At 39.4% G+C, this 22374-nt stretch overlaps 2 protein-coding genes across 2 annotated transcripts; one reads left to right on the top strand and one right to left on the bottom strand.

The window, feature by feature from the left end:
- Positions 1–10321: 10321 nt before the first annotated feature.
- Positions 10322–11858, bottom strand: LOC108945584 (uncharacterized). Its single transcript, XM_018771631.1, has 4 exons — positions 11787–11858; positions 11569–11705; positions 10885–11137; positions 10322–10732 (listed from the first exon to the last, which is right to left on the bottom strand). The coding sequence occupies exons 1-4, from the start codon at positions 11856–11858 to the stop codon at positions 10322–10324; spliced, it is 873 nt and encodes a 290-aa protein (XP_018627147.1).
- An 8252-nt stretch (positions 11859–20110) lies between these two features.
- LOC138907707 (uncharacterized mitochondrial protein AtMg00860-like) lies at positions 20111–20911 on the top strand. The gene is made up of 2 exons (XM_070198312.1): positions 20111–20195; positions 20397–20911. Exons 1-2 carry the CDS (start codon positions 20111–20113, stop codon positions 20909–20911), a joined length of 600 nt encoding a protein of 199 aa, XP_070054413.1.
- The last annotated feature ends 1463 nt before the right edge of the window (positions 20912–22374 follow it).

The following is a 22374-nucleotide window of genomic DNA, read 5'->3' as shown; positions in this document are numbered from 1 at the left end:
GACCTAAATCTTCTGTATAGACTGTGCCATGCGAAGCCGACCCTGAATCAACTTAACCTTTTCCAAAGCATCCTGAACCAAGTCAGCACCCAATAGCCTAGCCTCACCCGGCTCAAACCAACCAACCGGAGACCAACACCGCCTCCCATACAAGGCCTCATACGGAGCCATCTGAATACTCAATTGGTAGCTGTTGTTGTAGGCAAACTTTGCATGCAGCAGAAACTGGTCCCAAGAACCCCCAAAATCCATGATGCAAACACATAGCATATCCTCTAATATCTGAATGGTGAGCTCAGACTGTCTGTCCATCTGAGGGTGGAATATTGTACTCAACTAAACCCATGTGCCTAACTCTCACTGCACTTCTCTCCAAAACTGCGATGTGAACTGCATGCCCCGATCTGAAATAATGGACACTGGCACATCGTGAAGGCAAACAATCTCGCGAATATAGATCTCAGCCAACCGCTCCGAAGAATAGGTAGTCCCAACTAGAATGAAAAGCAAGGACTTAGTCAACCAGTCCATAATCACCCAAATAGCATCAAACTTCTTCAAAGTCAGTGGGAGCCCAACTACGAAGTCCATGGTGATACGCTCCCATTTCTACTCAGGAATCTCAAGCCTTTAAAGTAAATCGCCTGACCTCTGATGCTCGTACTTGACCTGCTGACAATTCAATTCAAGCACCGAGCTACAACTCCACTATGTCTTTCTTCATTCTCCTCCACCAATAGTTCTGCCTTAAGTCCTGATACATCTTCGCGACACCCGGATGAATGGAATACCGTGAACTGTGGGCCTCCTCAAGAATCAACTCACGTAACGCATCCACATTAGGCACACAAATTCGACCCTACATCTGCAACACCCCCATCATCTCTAATGGAAACATCCTTGGCATTATCGTGCTGAACCATGTCCTTAAGGATAAGCAAATAGGGGGTCGTCATACTGTCGTTCTTTGATGCGATCATATAAAGAAAACCGAGAAACCACACAAACTAGAACTCGATTGGGCTCCGAAACATCTAACCTCATGAACTGAGTGGCCAAGGCCTGAACATATGATGCAAACAATCTCTCACCAATAGGAATAAATGCAAGGCTACCCATACTCATTGCCTTCCTACTCAAGGCATCGGCCACCACATTGGCCTTCCCCAGGTGATACAAAATGGTAATATCATAGTCTTTTAACACCTCCAACCATCTCTGCTGCCTCAAATTTAGATCCTTTTGCTTGAACAAGTGTTGAATACTTCGATGATCTGTAAATACCTCACAAGTCACACCGTAGAGATAATGCCTCCAAATCTTCAATGCGTGAACGATGGTTGCCAATTCCAAATCATGAACGGGGTAGTTCTTCTCATGAGGCTTCAGCTGGTATGAAGCATAAGCAATCACTATACCCTCCTGCATCAAGACACACCCAATACCAATCCGAGAAGCATCACAATACACTGTATAAGAACCCGATATTGAAGGTAAAACTAGAACTGGAGCAGTGGTCAAGGTAGTCTTGAGATTCTGAAAGCTCTCCTTACACTCATCCGACCACCTGAAGGGATCACCCTTCTGGGTCAACCTGGTTAAAGGCATTGCAATGGATGAGAAACCCTCCACGAAGCGATGATTATATCCGGCCAAGCCGAGAAAACTCCGAATCTCAGTAGATGAAGACGGTCTAGGCCAACTCTGAACCATCTCTATCTTCTTTGGATCCACCTTAATCCCCTCATTGGACACCACGTACCTCAAGAACGCGACCGAAATAAGCCAAAACTCACACTTGGAGAACTTGGCATAAAGCTTCTCTTCTCTTAACGTCTGTAGTACAATCCTCAGGTGTTGTGCATGCTCCTCCTGGAAACGTGAGTACACTAGAATATCATCAATAAGTACTATAACAAACGAATCAAGATAGGGCTGGAATACAGAGTTCATCAGATGCATGAATGCTGCTGGGGCATTGGTTAGCCCAAAGGACATCACAAAGAACTCATAGTGACCATAGCGGGTCCTGAATGCCGTCTTCAGAATATCCGAATCCAGAATCTTCAAATGGTGATACCCAGACCTCAAATCAATCTTAGAGAACACTTTAGCTCCCTGAAGCTGGTCAAATAAGTCATCAATGCGCGGCAAAGGATACTTGTTCTTAATTGTAACTTTGTTCAACTGTCTATAGTCAATGCACATCCGCATGGTACCATCCTTATTCTTCACAAACAGAACCGCTGCACCCCAAGGCAACACACTAGGCCTAATTAACCCCTTATCAAGAAGCTCATGAAGCTGTTCTTTCAATTCCTTCAACTCTGCTGGTGCCATACGATATGAAGGAATAGAAATGGGCTGAGTGCCCGGCACCAGATCAATACCGAAATCAATATCGCTATCGGGTGGCATTCCCGACAGGTCTGCAGGAAACACATCCATAAAGTCTCACACTACCGGAATAGAATCAATGGTAGGAGTATCAATACCAACATCCCTCACAAAATCCAAGTATGCCAAACACCCCTTTCCAACCATCCGTTGGGCCTTCAGATAAAAAATCACTCTACTAGGAATATAGTCCAAAGAACCTCTCCACTCGATCCTAGGTAACCCCAAACATCGCCAACGTCATGGTCTTAGCGTGACAATCCAGAATAGTATGACATAGGGACAGCCAATCCATGCCTATAATCACATCAAAATCAACCATGCTAAGCAATAAGTGATCAACTCTAGTCTCCAATCCCCTAATGGTCACCACACATGATTGATACACACGGTCCACAATAATAGAATCGCCCATCAGCATAGATACATGAATAGGTAAAACTAAGGACTCACGGGGCATATCCAAATAATGAGCAAAATACGATGATACATATGAATAAGTGGAACCAAGGTCAAATAATATGGAAGCATCCATATGGCATACTGAGACAATACCTGTGATCACTGCGTCTGAAATAACAGCCTCTGTCCTGGTAGGGAAAGTATAGAATTGAGCCTGACCCCCACCTGATCGGCCTCCCCCTCTAGGGAGACTTTTAGCTGCTTGAGCCCCACCCCGAGCTGGCTGAAGGGTGGTGAAATGACTGGTGCAGAAGTCATAACCTGAACCTGCTGCAGAACTGGACCTCCTAAGAAACGGGGACAATACCTCCTCACATGTACAAAATCCCCATACTCGTAGCAACTCCGATCCGTCAATGGTGGTGGAGACTAAATCGGACCCCGAGAACTAGAATAACTGCCAGAAGAACCTGGCATAAAGGACCCCTGAACTGATGGAGCACCAGATGAACTCTATGATAGGAGGGCGCTGAGAGACGATTGGCCCGAATGAGCACTATATGAACCATGGCTAGTTGATGCACCACGATGAACCAGACGAGTCATCTGAGCGAGCCTATAAGGACGACCCCTGCTGTGGTGGGAGTGACCTCCAGAAGAAACACTGCTGAAACCATCCGAACCACAAGGCCTCTTAACCTCCCTCTCCTCACGCTCCTGACTACGGACCTGCTCTAGCCGCCTAACAATATCAACCACCTCGTCGAACCTAGCACCTGATGCAATCTCCCGAGTCATGACAAAGCATAGTCCATAGTTGAGGCCATCAATGAACCTTCTAATCCTCTCCCTCTTTGTAGGAACCAACCAAATCACGTGACGAGCCAACTTTGAAAATCTCATCTCATATTGGGTCACAGACATATCCTCCTGGCGTAGCTGCTCAAACTGCCTACGCAACTCCTCTATGCGGGTTTGTGGAACAAACTTCTCTAAGAAGAAAATGGATAACTCGTGACACGTAAGTGGTGCAGTACCGGCTGGCCTGCTCAACTCATAGGCCTCCCACCATCTGAAGGCTGCCCTCGACAGCTGAAAAGTAGTAAATAAGACCATACTAGTCTCCAGAATACCCGTTGTGCGAAGAATCTACTGGCATCTATCTAAATAGTCCAGAGCATCCTCTAACTCAGCCCCACTGAATGATGGAGGCCTGAGCCTCCTAAACCACTCTAGCCCCTTCTGCTCCTCCTCACTCATCGGTGGACCCACTTGGGCCTGAGAAACTACAACCGGCAGGGCTAGTAGTACCCCAATGTCTGAAGTCCCTGCACCACCTACTCTGGAGTACGGGCAGGGGGAGTCTGAGCACCTCCCCCAGCCTGAGAAGTGGCTGGTGTAGCCAGAACTGAAACCGCCTCAGCAAGGCTAGTGCATACAGTCAATATCTGAGCCAGATCCTCTTGAAGGCCTGAAATCACAATGGGCACCGCTGGTGCCTAAGTTTGTCCCACCGGCTTAACCACATCTTGTATCTGCTCCTGAGATAGAGCAGCTAGTGGATCCACATGTGTTGTTGTACGAGCGGCACCTCAGCCTCTACCGCGGCCCCAGCCTCTAGTGGCCCTAGCTGGCGGCACTGGTAGCCATCTGGCCGATACGGTTGCACGTGTCTTTACCATCTGTGAGAGAATAGAACAATAGAAGTTTAGTTTCCAGAATCAACAAATTCGCATGATAAGAATACAAGATGTGGTTAAGCCGTCTCCATACAGATCCGCAAGACTCTACTAAACCTTCTCATGACTCGTGAGACCTATGTATCCTAGGCTCTGATACCAACTTTTCACGACCCAAAACTCAACATGTCATGATGACGCCTATCACAGAACTAGGCAAGCCGACAATCACAAATAACTACACATTTTGAATTGAAAACATGATGAAAAAGTTTTAACAATGACAAATTCTCATAAACAACCAATAAGAAAAATACCGCGACTCAATAAGAAATCCCCAAAATCCGGGTGTCACTAAGTACATGAGCTACTAAATATCAACATAGTCAAAACTCATAATACAACTGTCTGGAAAGGTAGAACGATGCTAAATAAACTGAAAAGAAGGAGAATCGAGGTCTGCGGAAGCAAAAGCAGCTACCTCAAAAGTCTCCAAGCAGGAAATGCTCCAAGTCTAGCAACCACCGTGCCCACAAGTACCTGTATCTGCACACGAAGTGTAGAGTATAGTATGAGTAAAACTAACCCAATGTACTCAATAAATAACAGGACTATCCTTTGGCTGAAAGCAGTGACGATCTTAGATAGGTACAATCCAAATCCAGAATATAACAGTACAGATATGACAGGAAAAATGATAGTAGTAACTCAAAGAAATCTCATAATCAATTTGTACAGCAAAAATATGTAGACATGCTTTCAAGTTTAAAAGTTTAAGCTCAACACAAATAAAATATGTTAAGTATGACTGATATGAGGAATGTTACATATCTATATCTACATGTCAAATGTGCATGTCACATGTAACGCATCACAAAGATAACCCCATGTACTCACGCTCTCAGAGTACTCAATCTGACTATCTCAACTCTCACTCATCACACTCAATCACTCAGCATTGTACGGTACCTGCGCTCACTGCTGGTATGTCAGACTCCGAAGGTGCGGATCCTGTCCAAGCGCTAATATATAACCAATATGGCCTACAACGGCGTGCAGCCCGATCCCATAATAATAGATAAAGCCTATAAGTCCTGCTACGACGTGTAGCTCGATCCATAATATATATATATATATATATATATATATATATATATATATATATATATATATATATATATATATATATATATATATATAAAGCCAATAAGGCCTGCTGCGGCGTGCAACCCGATCCACAACCTCACTCACAACACGGTTCATAGGCCCCAACTCAGACATCAATCTCTCCAGTCTCTCCGGCTCATATATCTCATACCAATCAACCCAAACAGTGATACATGATGCAACAATAAATAGCAACAAAGACTGAGATATGATATGCAAATGATGGATGGACTGAGTACATAATTTCCATTTAAGCAAATAAATCAACAACAAAAATGGCCTCCTGGGTCTCAACCGAACATGCATATAGCCTAAACATAATTTCTAACATGGATTTCAGCTCAATTACTCTAACACATAGGGATCACATGAATAGCAACAAGGTTTGATAACTACACAGTACCACGTAATCGACCCGGGCATAATAATCACGGTGCATGCCCACACGCCCATCACCTAGCATATGTGTTACCTCAACACCAACCACATAGCACGTATTTTAGGAATTCAAACCCTCATAACCAAGTTTAGAAGTGTTACTTACCTCAAACCGCAGGAATCCCTACTTCAACAAGCCCTTGCCTCACGAATCGGCCTCCAAAAAACTCAAATCTAGCCACAAACAACTTAATACAAATAATATAAGCTTTAGGAATCAATTCCATATGATAAACCTAGGTTCTTTAACAAAAGTCAAAAAGTCAACCCAAAAAGTCAACTCCAGGCCTATATCTTGAAATCCAGAAAAATTTATAAAATCCGAACACCCATTCAATAACGAGTCCAACCATACCAAAATCACCCAATTCTGACCACAAATCGACACTCAAATCCCCAAATCTTACTCCCCAATCCCTAGTCCAAAATTCCCCAAATTTCACTTTAAAAACACATAATCTAGGTGGAAAATTCAATGGGTATTCAATATTAATGAATAAAAGTGATCAAAAGTGGCTTACCTCTCGAAATCTAGTGAAACCCCTCTCAAATATTTCCACTACCCGAGCTTGTAAAGACCAAAAATGTGAAAAACCTCAAAACCCTCAATTTTATGAGGTCTGCCAGGCATCTCGCACCTGCGAGCCAAAATCCACTTCTGCGGAACCGCATCTGCGGCTGTGCCCCTAAGACTGCATCTGCGGAAGCGCTTCTGTGCCTAAATGTCCGCTTCTGCGGAAGCACCTGACCACCTCAAGCCTCACCAATTTTCGCTTCTGCGGACCACCTCTCGCATCTGCGACCTAGCAAACCCTCGCTCTCCTTTGCACCTACGCATTGCTAGTCGCACCTGTGACTCCACACCTGCGGTCCATTTCTCACAGGTATGGTTGCACCAGACCTGATCACACCATCTCTAACTGTTGAGGCCAAATGCACATGCAAGTATACGCGGTCGTCAAGTAATAAAGTGATAAGATAGAGTGTCGAACCCACGAGGACTTGTGATTAACTATTAACTAAATTAGACTATCCTAATTATCTAAACAAGAGTTAAACCTAGAAGTATATGACTCTGATCTAATTAAACTAAAAAGAAAATAAATAATAAACTCTGAACAAAAGAAGTGTAGATTTGTATATTATCAGTGTAATGAAAATGATCCAGGGTTATGGGCTATCTAACATTCCTATTGTATTCTTCAATTGAATTGACTAACTAATTCATCTAACTTATTGGTTGACAGGGTTAATATTTCTCATAAGAATCTATCGAGTTCTTACTCGCCTATTCAAGCTAACCTAACGCCTATATGTCTATGGAGTTAGAAATAGCAAGAACGCGTCTATAATTCCTGTACATCAACCAAGCAAGGCAATTAGGTATATGTCTATCCTAACCGTGAATACGTTCCCTGATGACCAAGTTCGAGAACTTGCTCTACTCAATCCTATGTGCATCTAGAATTCCTACTTTCGAGTTCAATTCTAGATTCGTAGATAGTATTCAATTGGTGATCAAGCAATTAAATAATTAAGCGCAAGATTAAATAAATAAACCAATATGATAAATCAAGAAAGCAAATTCAATATCCGAAGAACAATAGTCATGAAAGAACCACAACCCTAGAACGTGAAGTTTAGCTCCACATAGACATGGTAGCCAAACAATAAATCATACAAAGAAACATAAAAATTACTAAGTTGGCGGAAGAAGATGAAATCTAGCCTCCACGGAGGCTCCTTGCTCTCCCTAGGTCGAATCCCCTTCAAAAAGTATGTTGATGACCTAAAAGAGGCGTTTTTGGCTTATATATTGCGTAAAAAGTCGTGGTACAAAGTTTTACTTTTCCTATTCCGACTCAGCTTCAGGGATTGATGCTGGGGTGGATGTTTCACGTCTGCCTCAGCTTCAACTTCTCAGCATCGCATGCTAAGCATCCACCCTCTGTTCCCTCAACCTTGTTGTGCCCAGGTGCGGATGCTAAGGTGGATGCCTTCTCCCGACTTCACTGCTAAGGGTGAACCAACTAGCCTTTTTTGCAAGGTTGGATGTGACACATCCACCCTCTTCTCCTATAGCCGGAGCATCTTTTCTTCATATTTTTGCACTCCAAATATCCTAAATCATCACATACAACTTAATTAGTCATAAAACCAATAATTAACAGATGTTGGGCATTCTAAACACCAAATAGCACCAAAAAGTAGTTAAACCATGGGTAAGGTAATATTAAAACATGTAGAAATATGCCCAACATCACTAACACAAGTCCAAAATTCAATCTGTTTTCAACCCGAATCACACCCGAGGCCCCCGGGACCCTATCCAAACATACCAACAAGTCTTAAAACATGATATGAACTTAGTCGAAGCCTCCAATCACATCAAAAGCACAAATCACACCCCAATTCAAGCCTAATGAAACTAATGGATTTCCAACTTCTACAATCGATGGTGAAACCTATCGAACCAACTCCGATTGACCTCAAATTTTGCACACAAGTCATAAGTGACACAACGGACCTACTCCAACTTCCTGAACCAAAATTTGAGCCCGGTAACAACAAAGCAACTCTCAGTGAAACCTCTCAACTCTCCAAACTTCAACTTTTCTATCTTTTGCCAATTCAAGCCGAAATCATCTACGGACCTCCAAATCAACATACTCCTAAGTCCAAAATCACCATACGAAGCTATCGGAACCATCAAAACTCTGTTTGGGAGTCATTTACACATAAGTCAACATCCGGTTAACTCTTTTAACTTAGGCTTCCAACCTTGGAACTAAGTGTCCCAATTCATTCCGAAGCATCCCCAGAACCAAACCAACCACCCCGGAAAGTCACATAACAACAAACAAATATAGAATAAGCAATAAATGGGGGAACGAGCTATAATACTCAAAACGACTGGGCGAGTCATTACACATTCCTAGATCTTAATTCAAGAAACAAGGGCAAAGGACTTAGAGATAAACTGGCAAAGGATTTGTGAATTAGAGCATTGGCAACAACATTGGCTTTACCTGGTGATAGTCAATTGTGCAGTCATAAACTTTGATAAGCTCAAGCCATCTCGCTGTCTCATTTAACTCTTTTTGTGTACCCAAGTACTTCAAACTCTTATGATCCGTGAATATATGACACTTTTCTCCATACAAGTAATGTATCCAAATTTTCAAAGCTAACACTATGGCAGCAAGCTCAAGGTCGTGAGTAGGATAATCAACTCATGTAGTTTTAATTTTCGAGAGGCATACACAACCACTTTCCCTTCTTGCATCATAACACAACCCAAACCATGATGAGAAGCATTACTATATATCACATACTCTTTCCCTTCAGTTGGTAGAGTAATTATAAGAGCTTTAGTCAATAAGAATTTGAGCTTTTCAAATCTCTCTTGGCATTTGTCATACTACGCGAAATTGACATCCTTCCTCAAAAGTTTAGTCAAAGGAGAGGCTATAATGGAGAATCCTTTTACAAACCTTCTATACTATCCCGCTAAGCCCAAGAAACTTCTTATTTCAGTTGGACTTTTAGGTGGTCTCCATTCAACAATAGCTTGAATCTTACTAGGATCAACTTTCACGCCTTCAGCTGACACAACATGCCCTAGAAAAGCCATTTCACAAAGCTAAAATTCACATTTGGAAAGCTTGGCATATAGCTTTTTCTCCTCCAAAATTCGCAAAATAATCCTTAGATGTTTATCATGATCTTCACTATTCTTGGAATATATTAAAATATCACCAATAAATACCACCACAAATTAATTGAGATAAGGCTCGAATACACGATTCATTAGATCCATGAACACTGCTGGAGCATTTGTCAACCCAAATGGCATCACCAAAATTCATAATGACCATACCGAGTCCTAAAAGCAGTTTTAGGAATATCTTGCTCACCTACTCATACTTGGTAATACCCAGAATTTAAGTCAGTTTTTGAGAACAACCTAGCATCCTTTATCTGGTCAAATAAATCATCGATCCTAGGCAATGGATATATATTCTTAATTGTTACCTTATTCAATTGCTGGTAATCAATACAAAGCCGAATAGTGCCATTTTTTTTTACAAATAAAACAGGAGCTCCCCAAGGAGAAACACTTGGCCGAATAAAACCTTTCTCAAGAAGTTCTTGCAATTGAATTTTCAACTCCTTCAATTCCGCTGGAGCCATTCAGTAAGGAGTTATCGAAATAGGAGTAGTTCCATGATTAACCTCTATAGGAAATTCAACTTCTCTTTCCAGGGCAACCCAGAAAGATTTTCAGGGAAAACATCACAAAATTCACATACAACTGGTATATCTTTAAGCCTTGGACTTTCTAGGTGTGTATCAACTATATGGGAAATATAAGCTTCACAACCTTGACTAATCATCTTTCTTACCACAATTGTAGAAATAATATTAGATGTCAATGATCTTTCACCTTGAATAACAATGTGTGAAAATGTAGGAGCTTTAAAGGTCACACGCTTTGATCTACAAACAACTACTGCATGGTATCTATGAAGCCAATCCATACGGATGATGACATCATAGTCTTGGAAAGGCATTTCAATCAAAGCAGCATGGAAGCCTAGATTCTGAATCATGAAGGGACAGCCTCGATAGATCTGAGTACAAACAACCTGATGACCCAAAGGACTTTTGACAAGAACACCACAATCAAGTCTCACATATTTCACATTTTTAGGAAAAACAAGTGATGAGAAAACATATGAATGTGTAGAACCAGGATCAAATAGTGTAACAACACATAAGCCAAATAAGTGAAATTTACCAAAGACCACGTCTGCCCCATCTTGGTCATCCCTCTATCTCGTAGCATAAGCTCGTGCTGTAGCTCTTGATCCACTGGCTTGATTAGCTCCACTAGCACCTCCCGCTTGGTTATTTCTAGATTTCGAACCTCTATTCCCTTAAGAAGGAGCGATAAACCTTTAGTACACGGAGAAGAAATAAGGTTAGGATTAGGACAATCCTTCACTTTGTGATCGAAGCTCCCACAATTAAAACAAGCACCAGAAGCTTTCCTGCAAGTACCAAAGTGATTCTTTCCACACTCTGCACAAGTGGGTATACGAATCTTGCCTTGTCCATAGCTTGGAGTGCTCGCAGTTTAAAAATTTGATTGATTTTGCTTATGCTGAGCTGACTTGTGAACACGACCAGTCTTGGAATTGTTAAACTTCCCCTTTTGGAGGGACCGTCATAATCTGAATTAGCTTTTCTGAACCTGTTTTCATTTCTACTAGCTTGTTCCATATGAATTCTTTCCCAAGTAAGAGCATTTGTAACTATTTTGAAAAACATTTCATGTTGCAGGACGGCCACAGACTTTCAGATAGAATCATTCAAACCATCTTCGAATCGCCTGCACTTGTCTTTTTTTTATCATCGATAATACCTCCAGCATAATGAGAAAGCCCGATAAACGTTTGTTGATATTTAGTAATAGACACACCTTTGCTTTAAATCCAGAAACTCCTTTTTCTTTGCATCACGATAAGCAGGTGGGACATACTTCATGCGTAATTCTTTGAAAAAATCATCCCAAGTAAGCACCGAAGGTTTTGCTTTAGCATTTGGTACACTTACCCACTAGTCATAAGCATCTCTTTGTAACAGTGAGATGTCATACTTAAATTTGGCAGCTTCCGAACACTCTAATTGCTCAAATACTCTCTCTATGCGCTCAAGCCATTGTTCAACATCAGTAGGATCAACAGTTCCTTCAAACTCAACTCCACTCATTTTTCTTATTTTCTCAAAGTTCATTTTATTATGGTCTGACATTGTTCCAGCCAAGTGACGAAGAAATCAGCCATTTCCTGAAAGTCATCTTGATCTCAAATAACGGCTAGCTGGTAGCCAAGCATCATCATTCCTGCATCATTTACATTACATCTTAACATTTCTGCGTTATAATTTATGGGTATGTGTATGTTTTGTTTTTGTAGGACCAAACATCGCGACGTAGAACTTCTTCTAAGTAACAAACCAAGCTATAATGCTATGAGGTACAACAAACTCAAAAGCGGGGCGAGAATCCAAACTCAAACTCAAATGCGATCAGTGGAGCTCTAATTCATCAAATCTTTCAAATACAACTGCAATTCAAAGCTATTGTAGGCACCAAAATCTTTTGTCTTGCAGTATCATCATAATACGATACTGGCGCAATTTCTGCAAGCATCGCCCTCTCCAAATCATCATTCCAAAACTACATAAGGCGTGACCCTCATTAAGCTCGAGGTATGTAAGCAATTCAAAGCCAGAATTCGGCCCCAATTCTCCAAAATTCCCTCGAAGTCTTCCTTAACTCCTCCCCTAATTCTTCAATTTATAATCTCCCTTAAATCCATATGCCATTCTCGGAAAGTATGCCTAAAGGTCGGGACAAAATTGGCCTTGGTTCAATTTCTTTGCCCGAAAACTCTTTTATCGTCTACGGTCAAAGAAAGGTAGCTATTGATGCCAATTTTGACCCTCTTTTATAAAATTAATTTATTTATACTTACTGATTTCCAATAGATATGTTGAAAATATTTTCTAAATTAATAATACCTATTTTTAGTAATTAATGGTGTTAAATTAATAATTTAGTGTTGCCTAATCATAAATATATTACTCTTACTATTTTTGAAACTAGCAAATGACTTTTATATTTATTACATAGGTTTATAATTAATTTAATAAGGTTATTTTTTAATTTCGGTAAAATAGCCTACTATTTCAAAATGAATCTGAAAATTAGTGTCACAAATAAAAAATAAGATTTTTAATAATTAATTAACTAATTACAGCAATTAGTAGTATATTTGGTGATCATAATTTTTACTACAATTTATTAAAATTATTTAAGTTTATTTAAATTAATTATAATAGGGTTAAAGACTAAAAGGCTACAATTGCAATTTCATAACCAAAGGTGAAATGGTTATTTATTAAATAAAAACAGCCCACTACACAAGCCCAAGACCAAAATCTGACCTAGGTCCAACCCCTCTCTTCCTACCTTGGCGATCCATGACCTCCTATCCGACTCAATGAAATCGTGCCACGTGGCCCCTTAATCACACTCACACAAGAAGCACACTTAATCCGAGCCGTCCATCCTTTAGATCAACGGCCCATGTTTTATCTCTTTTTTCTTTTAATTTCAATACCTCACCTGATTTAATCTCAACCGTCAAAACCCATGGATCCAACAATCCTCATATTTTCTCACTTTAAATGCTTAACCCCTGAATTATCAGGGTCGTTGATCTAAAGATCCGATGGCAGAGATTGCATCTCTTATTTTTAACCCTTAGAGATGACAATATGTACCCAAACCCTAATCATTTCACTCTATTGACTCAGCCGCCGCCCATCCCTTTCCTCTCTCTATTCTCTCAACTCACAGAACCAAATCAATCACATACCTTGCTCAAATTCGTGCAAGGTCATGAATTAGGTAGAAAATCATCTCTTTTGTCTTTCCTATCCATGATGCTCGCCGATTCCCTTCCCGTTTCTCCTATGATTTGTTAAATTTATGGCATGCATGGCCATCTCTCCAATGTTATCATCATTATTCTTGGTCTAGAGGTCAAGCACAGCGACCTCTAGACATTGAGGCTTTTATCCGGTGGATTTGCCTTAACGGACAGTATCCTCATCTCAGGTAAAAAAAACTATCACTACTCTCACTTCTGTCTTCTCTGATTTCACTCGATTGTACTCATATCATCAACTCTCTATGACTCTCCACTATCGTTTGAATCTGTTGACCTTAAGGCATTTAATGCCACTATAAAAGGGGGCTTTAATGCTCTCACCTAAAACAAGAAGAAGATCGACCTAACTACAAAAATATCCTTAACTACACTTAAATATTCTAAGTAGCAAAAATCAAAGTTAGGGTTCCGAATTAGGTTTTAATTTCTTTCCGGTTTTGAGCTTACACTGATTGGAGTTTGAGTGTTGACTCTTAAACGGCTAAGAAAAGATTCTCATTTGGTTTCCTGCTCAAAAGAAGGTTAGTGAGCCTTGACCTTTTTTCTCTTTCAACCATCTAATTGAAATCATGCTTATTCTGTTATTTTCTGTTAATTGACTCTGTTTATGATAAGTTATAGTTAATTGTCTCTATTTATTTATCATTAGTTTATGATTGATTATCAAACTTTAGAGTTACATGCTTCTTTAACAATCTGAAAATAAGACCATATACTGATTGATTACTCTTGTAATCTTAATAAATAGGTCTTTGAATTGGTAGTATATGTGTTGTTGCGTTTCTTTAATTAACTAAGCACTTTTAATGATTCTATATAACTATCTTGACTTTATACCTCCTGATGTTCCACTAGGACCTTCATGTCTGCTATACTATCTGCCTTGGTGTTATTTACATTTGAAATGATTCACCTGATAGACTAGACCTAAATGGACACAAATCTTTTAATAAAGAAGACAAGATTGTCACCTTAGTTTAGGTACATAAGCTTATGATATTTAAATTAATTTCTTCTTTCTAATGTGCTTCTACGATTCTATTAACTCTTGGAAGATCATTGATTCTTGTTAAACCTCATAACTGTGTGATCAAATATGCGATCTCACTATATAAACATGTTCTAAACTAATTGGATTCATGTACTTATCATTGTGTGTATTCTGATAACTGCTACACACTTAGCTTAAACTATGAAACTTGGTTAAGATATATTTATGGTGTTTTGAGTTTCATCTGTTATGTTAGAGTGCTAAAATTAAGCTTCATCATGCTTAAGTTTCCATACTTAACCTACATAACAAATCCTTAATATAAAGTTTTCATTGTCTTTCTTTCTGAAACTTATATAGTAATATTGTTAGTTTGATTTCATGAATGTTGATACCCAATCATGTTTGTGATGTTATAACCCTATTAGAATGTCTCATGTATGTGTTCTCTTGGATTCCCTGCACTTATCTTGTTCTTAAATATCTCTGCTTGCCTTTCATGTTCATATATATATATATATATATATATATATATATATATATATATATACACACACACACACACACCCCTTCCTTATCCCTGAACTTCACCAAAGCTTACCTAAGTGAACTAGGGATGACTTACGAACCTAAGATGGACCTGTTGCTGTTATCTGCTGTGTTTGAGCATAGTAGTATGCTTTAATTCCCAATGAGATTGGTATGAGTATGAAGTTAAGGGATTTTAGAAGAAAGTAGCCATGTCATTTGCTTAGGATGAAATTGACCTGTTTACTTGCATCCCTGTTAATACCCTTTAGAGACTCCAATTGAAGCTGTTAACTTGTGCATCTAATAGAAGTTAAGACAGTCTAGGGATGAACTCTTGAACATAGGCTGTTAAGATGATATGATCATGACCTTAGATTTCTGTAAGCTTGAACTCTGTATCTTTTCTACTCTTTAAGTCGCATGACTCAACTGTTTAGGTTTCTAAAGTGAATTGTTGGTGTTCTTTTCCCTTGTGTGTACCTGTAACTGATTTCTTGAACACACCTGAACATGTTGAAAATATTCATTGTGTATCATATACTTATGTTTGGATTATGGCTACAAGAATGTGATTGGCTGTCTTATAATCATGATGATATTCTGTATAGCTGCAGTGAGAAATGTACCTATTCCTATATTTTATTATTACAGTTGCATTGGAATTTACAATGAGTGCCTCATTAGAATTTAAACCTGTAGGTAAGAGTAAGTGTGAGTGGTTAAGGGTATTTAGGAGTAAAATTTAGTTTGTGGTTGAGATACTCTCCCTGATACAAGTACTGCTCGGGGTCCCTGAGACCCTAGTGAACTTTGAAGTGCCAGGGATCCAAAGGGTGTCTTGGCCATGAATGAAATTTTACCTTAAGCCTTTAATTATTGAAATTTCCTAATCTCTTTAGGTTTTAGTGTTAAATGAAAATAAAGGCTTCACTATAAATTGCTTTACTTTGTTTGACTTTACATTAATTTTATTTGCATTCTTAATTACTAATGCCAGTTACAGTTTTGTCTTGGACCTTATATTGATGTTATTGGTGTTAAGTGTTATATTGGTCATATATCTAATGCTTTTTGTTTCCTTTTTACACATGTGACCGAACTGGGCTTATTGAGTTCTCAAGAACTCAGGCCCAAGTTCTAGTTTGGATCTGAAGTCATTGAAGTTGCTACTGCTCGTCCGTTGTTCGCGGGGCCCAACTCTCATCAGGCCTAAACCAATGGGTCCAATTTCCTTTTTTTATCGTTTACATAAGCATGCTATTACTTCTATGCGTATACAACACTGATTGTATTAAGTGAATATTTCCTGTTTTATTATTCTGTAAGTTACTTTAGGAAACCTAGGCAAGCCTAAAAACCATAGGTAAAAAAAAGTAAAAGAATTACTGCATCTTATTAGTAAATAATTTAATTTGTTAATCACTTCTATTATCCAGTTTCCATTCTTACTCATACTAACAGTTTCCATGAAGCTTTTTTTGATAACTAAAACAGACTTGCAAGGTCGACAATCTCGCTTTCTAAAAATCAAAAGTCAAAAATGATTTCCAAAGTCGGGATTTTCTACAAATCAAACAAACGCTGCTGCAAATCAAGGATCATCAAACGATTCTTCTTCGAATTTGAGGATAAGATTTGAAATCGATTTCCAAGGTATATCTAAACCTATTTGCCTAATAGCCCTTACTTTACACAAATAGTCACCTTGTTTTGATAGTCAAATACTTAAAATTTAACCCCTATTTTACAAAAATTAGTAAGTACAAGTATCGTAAATCCATTTTTAACAGTCTTGCAATTGTATAGACATGTTTAAAGACTTTTCTTTATATAAAACTGACACTTTCTTTCAAGGTCTATATACTACTTCTCTTTCAAAAATGATAAAATTTTAAAATATAACATAAGATAAGCCATACACTTTTAAGCACTAACTAAGTAAGATATATACATTTAAATTCCTAAACCTAGTCTAAATGTTATGGAGCTACCTCAGGTAAATTCTAGGGGGTGACTAACACCTTCCCTAAGAATAACAAGAACCCTTACCCAAATCTCACTGCTTAGTAGACTAATAGGATATTGATATTAACAATTGAATAGGTACCCTATTATACCTTTAAATATTAGATGGCAACTCTCTTTTATCATCAACAGGAAAACCACTAGTTGAATCTTGTTTTCATTCGTACAAAATAGAGTGCAACAGGTGATGCAAGAGGTGTCTATGCCTAGCATTGCTAATGTCACCTCCAGTATTTTTAAGCCTAGGATCACTGGGCATTTCGATCTTAAGCAGAGTATGATCCAACTACTTCATGCAAATGGACAGTTTATGGGACTACCACACGAGGACCCCCAAAATATATTCTGAATTTTTTTGAGATTAGAGATACTAATATCACTAACGGGGTCATGTCCAATTATGTCAGGCTCACATTGTTCCATTTTTCTCTATTGGGAGAGGCCAAGAGGTGGTTAAAATCTGAGACATCTAACTCTATTGCATCATGAATGATTTTGCTCGCAAATTCTTGTCTAGGTTCTTTCCTTCTGGTAAAATCGCAAAGATAAGAAGTGAGACAGTTGCATTCAAACATACAGAAGGTGAATCACTTTATGTAGCTTGGAAACGATTCAAGGGGCTACTAAGAGACTGTCCATACCATAACCAAACCAACGAGGTACTGACTCACACCTTTATTGAAGATCTTCACCCTGAAACAAAAATAGTGGTAGATGAAGCAGCTGGTGTTCATGTATTGGAAAAGAGATTTGATGAGATTTATGTGCTGCTAAATAGGTTTTCCAAAAGAAACCCAAATTGGCAAGGGGAATCAGGTAGACACACTGTCCATAAAGTTGTCGGGGTACTTGAATTGGATGTTGTATCAACATTATCTATATAGGTAGCATATTTAGAAACTCAAATTAGTAAGATTAATGTGACTTAGAACCAAAAGCAGTTCCAACCAATGCAACAGGTTCAACCAGTACAACAGGTGCAAGTGTTTTGCGAAGTCTATGGCGAGGGCCATACCAATGATGCATGTCCAGCGAATCTAGAGTCAGTTTACTTTATGGGGAATACTAATAGAGGCCGAGATAATTAGAATCAATATATTAATACTTATAATCCAAATTAGAGGAACCACCCAAATTTCTCCTAGGGTGGAAATTAGGGTGCTCAGAATTAGTTCAAACCATAAAGTCAATATCATCAGTTTTGCCCACCACAAGCAGATCAGTCTGCAAATCTGATGGGTAATATTGAGGAGGTGCTCAAGAAGATTATGGCTACTAATCAGAATCAGGCTACTGTTATTCAAAATTTAGAGCGACAAATGGGGCAACTTGCCAGTGCCCAGAATACCAGACCAGCGAGAGCATTACCTAATCACAATGAGGCTAATCCTAAGGCTCCTATTAATTTTGTGTTACTGAGAAATGGGAGAGAATTAGAAAAAATCCCATCGAAGAAGATAAAGCAAGTGACTTTTAGTTAAAAATAGGCCATCACAGAAGTCGAATAAGACACTGCAAAGAAGTTAGAGAAGCCAGTTGAAGAGGCTGTGGTAAAGCAACCACAACAAATAGTTGCGAAGCCACCACCTCTGTTCCCTCAATGATTGCAGAAAGTGAAGGATAATGCAGCATACAAGAAGTTCCTTGATATTTTGAAACCGGTGCAGATGAATATCCCATTGGTGGACATTTTACAAGAAGTGCCAAAGTATGCAAAGCACATCAAGGAAATTGTGGCAAACAAGCGCAAGCTGACTGAATTTGAGACTGTAGCACTCACTAAGGAGTGTAGTTCCAGGATTAAGAATAAGTTTCCTCCTAAATTGAAGGACCTAGAAAGCTTCACAATTCAAATTTCAATTGCGAAACATGTGGTCGGGCGAGCATTGTGTGATCTTGGGGAGAGCATAAACCTGATGTCATTTTCTGTGTTTCGACATCTAGGGTTAGAAGATCCTTGACCGAAAATGATGGTGTTGCAACTGGCAGATAGATCCTTAGCCAGCCTCGAGGGGGGTCATTGAAAATGTGTTGGTCCAAGTGGGCACGTTCATATTCCCAGCTGATTTTACCATCTTGGATTACGAGCCTGATTAGGAAGTCCTATTTATTTTGGGGCGACCATTCCTAGCCACGGGCTGAGTAATTATTGATGTATGTGAAGGACAAATGACTATGAGAGTGAGTGACAAAGTAGAGGTTTCCAATGTATATCGAGCACTCAAATTGCTTGCACACTATGAAGATTTAGCCATGAACACAATTGTGGATGATGAATTGGCAAGCGTAATGTCTTACTTTTGGTGTCTGAAGATCCTCTAGGAAGAACTTTAATTGACGAAGAAGAAGAAGAGGATGATCTGGGGGAAGAAATTCTACAAGTTTTGAACATGATGTGCCAATATGTCAATGGGTTGAAGAAATTTGAGGAAACTGACAGGCCGTTGACATTGACACCGCCTAAGCCATCTATTGATGAGGCTCCAAAATTGGAGCTCAAGCCTTTACCCTCTTATCTGCGATACACTTACTTAGGTTCTTCAGAATCCTTACCAGTGATTATCTCGTCTTTATTGTCACATGTGCAAGAAGACAAGCTTTTTTTAGTTCTGAGGGAACACAATGGGGCTATCTGCTGGATTATTGTTAATATAAAGGGGACAGTCCGTCATTTTGGGTGCACAAAATATTCCTGGAGGATGGACATAGAACCAGTGTGCAATAGCAAAGACGATTAAATCCCATTATTAAGGACGTAGTAAAAAAAAGAGATTATCAAGTGGCTGGATGCTGAGATCATATTTCCTATTCCTAACAACAATTAGGTGAGTCCTGTGCAGTGCGTACCAAAAAACGGAGGCATGACAGTTGTGGAAAATGAGCAAAATGAGTTGATACCTACCAGAACGATGACAGACTAGAGAGTATGCATTGATTACAGGAAACTCAACAAAGCTATGCACAAGGACTACTTTCCTCTCCCTTTCATTAATCAGATATTGGACAAGCTAGCCGGGCATGAAAATTATTGCTTTCTTGATGGTTAATCTGGTTTCAATCAGATAGTGATAACACCAGAAGATCAGGAAAAGACTAATTAACTTGTCCCAATGGAACCTTCTCCTTTAAAAGGATGACATTCGGGTTATGCAATGCACTAGCAACTTTTCAATGGTGTATAATATCTATTTTTACCGACATGATGGAGAAATTTGTGGAGCTTTTTTATGTATGATTTTTCAGTTTTCGGATCATCGTATGATAATTGTCTGAAGAACTTGGAGTTGGTACAAGCATGCTGTGAGGACACTAATCTGGTGCTCAATTGGGAGAAGTGCCATTTTATGGTCCAAGAAGGTATTGTATTGGGACATCGAGTGTCCAAGAAAGAAATTGAAGTCGAAGAGGCTAAGGTTGAGGCGATTGAAAAACTACCACCACCCATCTCTATTAAGGGCGCCCGCAACTTCTTGGGACATACAAGTTTTTACAGACGTTTCATTAAAGATTTTTCAAAAATTACTAATCCCTTGTGCAGGTTGCTAGAAAAGGATGCCACATTCAAGTTTGATGATGCATGTCTGAAGGCATTCGAGGAGCTAAAATTGAAGTTGGTATATGTACCGGTCATTGTGGCACCTAACTTGAGTCTGCCATTTGAGTTGATGTGTGATGCGATTGACATAGTAATTGGACAGAGAAATAACAAAGTGTTTAATTCAATTTACTACACCAGCAATACCCTAACTGATGCATAATTTAATTACACCACGATGGAAAAAGATATATTGGCAGTTGTCTATGCTTTTGACAAGTTTCAGTCTAACTTAGTAGGAACGCATGTGATAGTTTACACGGATCATGAGGCGATTGGGTATTTAATTTCTAAAAAAAATCCAAGCCAAGACTGATTAGATGGGTACTTCTTTTGCAAGAAATTTGGCCTGAAAATTCGTGAACGGAAGGGCATAGAGAATCAGGTGGCTGACCATTTGTCAAGACTAGAAAATCATAAGCATATGGAAGAAGGAGGGGTGATATAGGAAACATTCCCAGATGAGCAACCTTTTACGCATGATCCACCACCATGGTATTCGAATCATGTAAATTTCATAGTGATCAGAGTAACTCCTCCATAAATTCTTCCTGAATAAAGGAAGCGATTACTACCTGATGTAAACTGTTATTTCTGGGATAAGCCATTCTTGTATCGGCAATGTGCTAACCAACTGATGAGAAGATGCATTTTGAAAAAGGAGGTGGAGCAAATTTTGTATGATTGTAACTCCTCACCTCATGGGGGCATCATGGTGGTAATAGAACATCTGCAAAAGTTCTACAATCGGGGTTCTACTGGTCGACTCTGTTTAAAGATGCCCATTTGTGAAGAAGTGTGATTGATGTCATAGAACTAGAACTATCACTAGAAAGAATGAGATGCCGCTCATGAACATTCTTGAGGTGGAGATTTTTGATGTTTGGGGGATCGATTTTATGGGACCATTCCCATCGTCTAGAGGGAACAAGTACATATTGTTAGCGGTGGATTACATGTCTAAATGGGTGGAGGCCATTGCTTTACCTACTAATGATGCGAAGTTGGTAGCTCATTTTGTCAAGGTACACATTTTTGCAATAGAATTTTGAACAACCTTCTAGCTAAATACGGGGTCAAGCATAAAGTTGCCACTGCATATCACCCTCAGACGAGTGAGCAAGCAGAGGTATCGAACAGAGAAATTAAGTAAATTTTGGAGAAAACGGTCAGTGCAAATAGGATAGATTGGGCTCCAAGGTTGGATGACGCTCTATGGGTGTATCGGACTACATATAAGACACCTATTGGGACCTCGCATTACAAGTTGATCAATGGAAAAGCATGTCACCTTCCAGTTGAATTAGAACACAAGACCTTTTGGGCCGTTAAAAAGCTCAATATGGATATAGAATTGGCCGGCGAGAAGAGATTGCTCCAAATTAATGAGCTGGATGAATTCAGGCTAAATTCATATGAGAATGCCAAGTTATATAAAGAAAAGACCATAAGGTGGCATGACAAGCACATAAAGCATCGCCAATTCGAGTCGGGCCAGTTGGTATTGATATTCAATTCCAGGTTGAAAATGTTTCCTAGAAAATTAAAGTCGAGATGGTCTGGACATTTTGAAGTAGTGCGTGTGACACTATACGGGGCTATAGAGTTAAGAGCGCCAAATTCCGA

This window comes from Nicotiana tomentosiformis, chromosome 3, assembly GCF_000390325.3.
Source record: "Nicotiana tomentosiformis chromosome 3, ASM39032v3, whole genome shotgun sequence".
In the NCBI taxonomy this organism is placed as follows: Eukaryota; Viridiplantae; Streptophyta; class Magnoliopsida; order Solanales; family Solanaceae; genus Nicotiana; species Nicotiana tomentosiformis.
Note: the sequence above shows the minus strand (reverse complement) of the source record. Positions and strands in the feature narration are given on the sequence as shown.

Coding starts and splice junctions, on each gene's coding strand:
- LOC108945584 (XM_018771631.1), bottom strand. CDS start 11,858: ATGAGTGGAGTTGAGTTTGAAGGAACTGTTGATCCTACTGATGTTGAA. Junction 11,706..11,786: donor GGCTTGAGCGCATAGAGAGA/GTATTTGAGCAA, acceptor GCTTATGACTAG/TGGGTAAGTGTACCAAATGC. Junction 11,138..11,568: donor TTTCTGGATTTAAAGCAAAG/GTGTGTCTATTA, acceptor TGGTACTTGCAG/GAAAGCTTCTGGTGCTTGTT.
- LOC138907707 (XM_070198312.1), top strand. CDS start 20,111: ATGCACAAGGACTACTTTCCTCTCCCTTTCATTAATCAGATATTGGAC. Junction 20,196..20,396: donor AAATTATTGCTTTCTTGATG/GTTAATCTGGTT, acceptor ATGATTTTTCAG/TTTTCGGATCATCGTATGAT.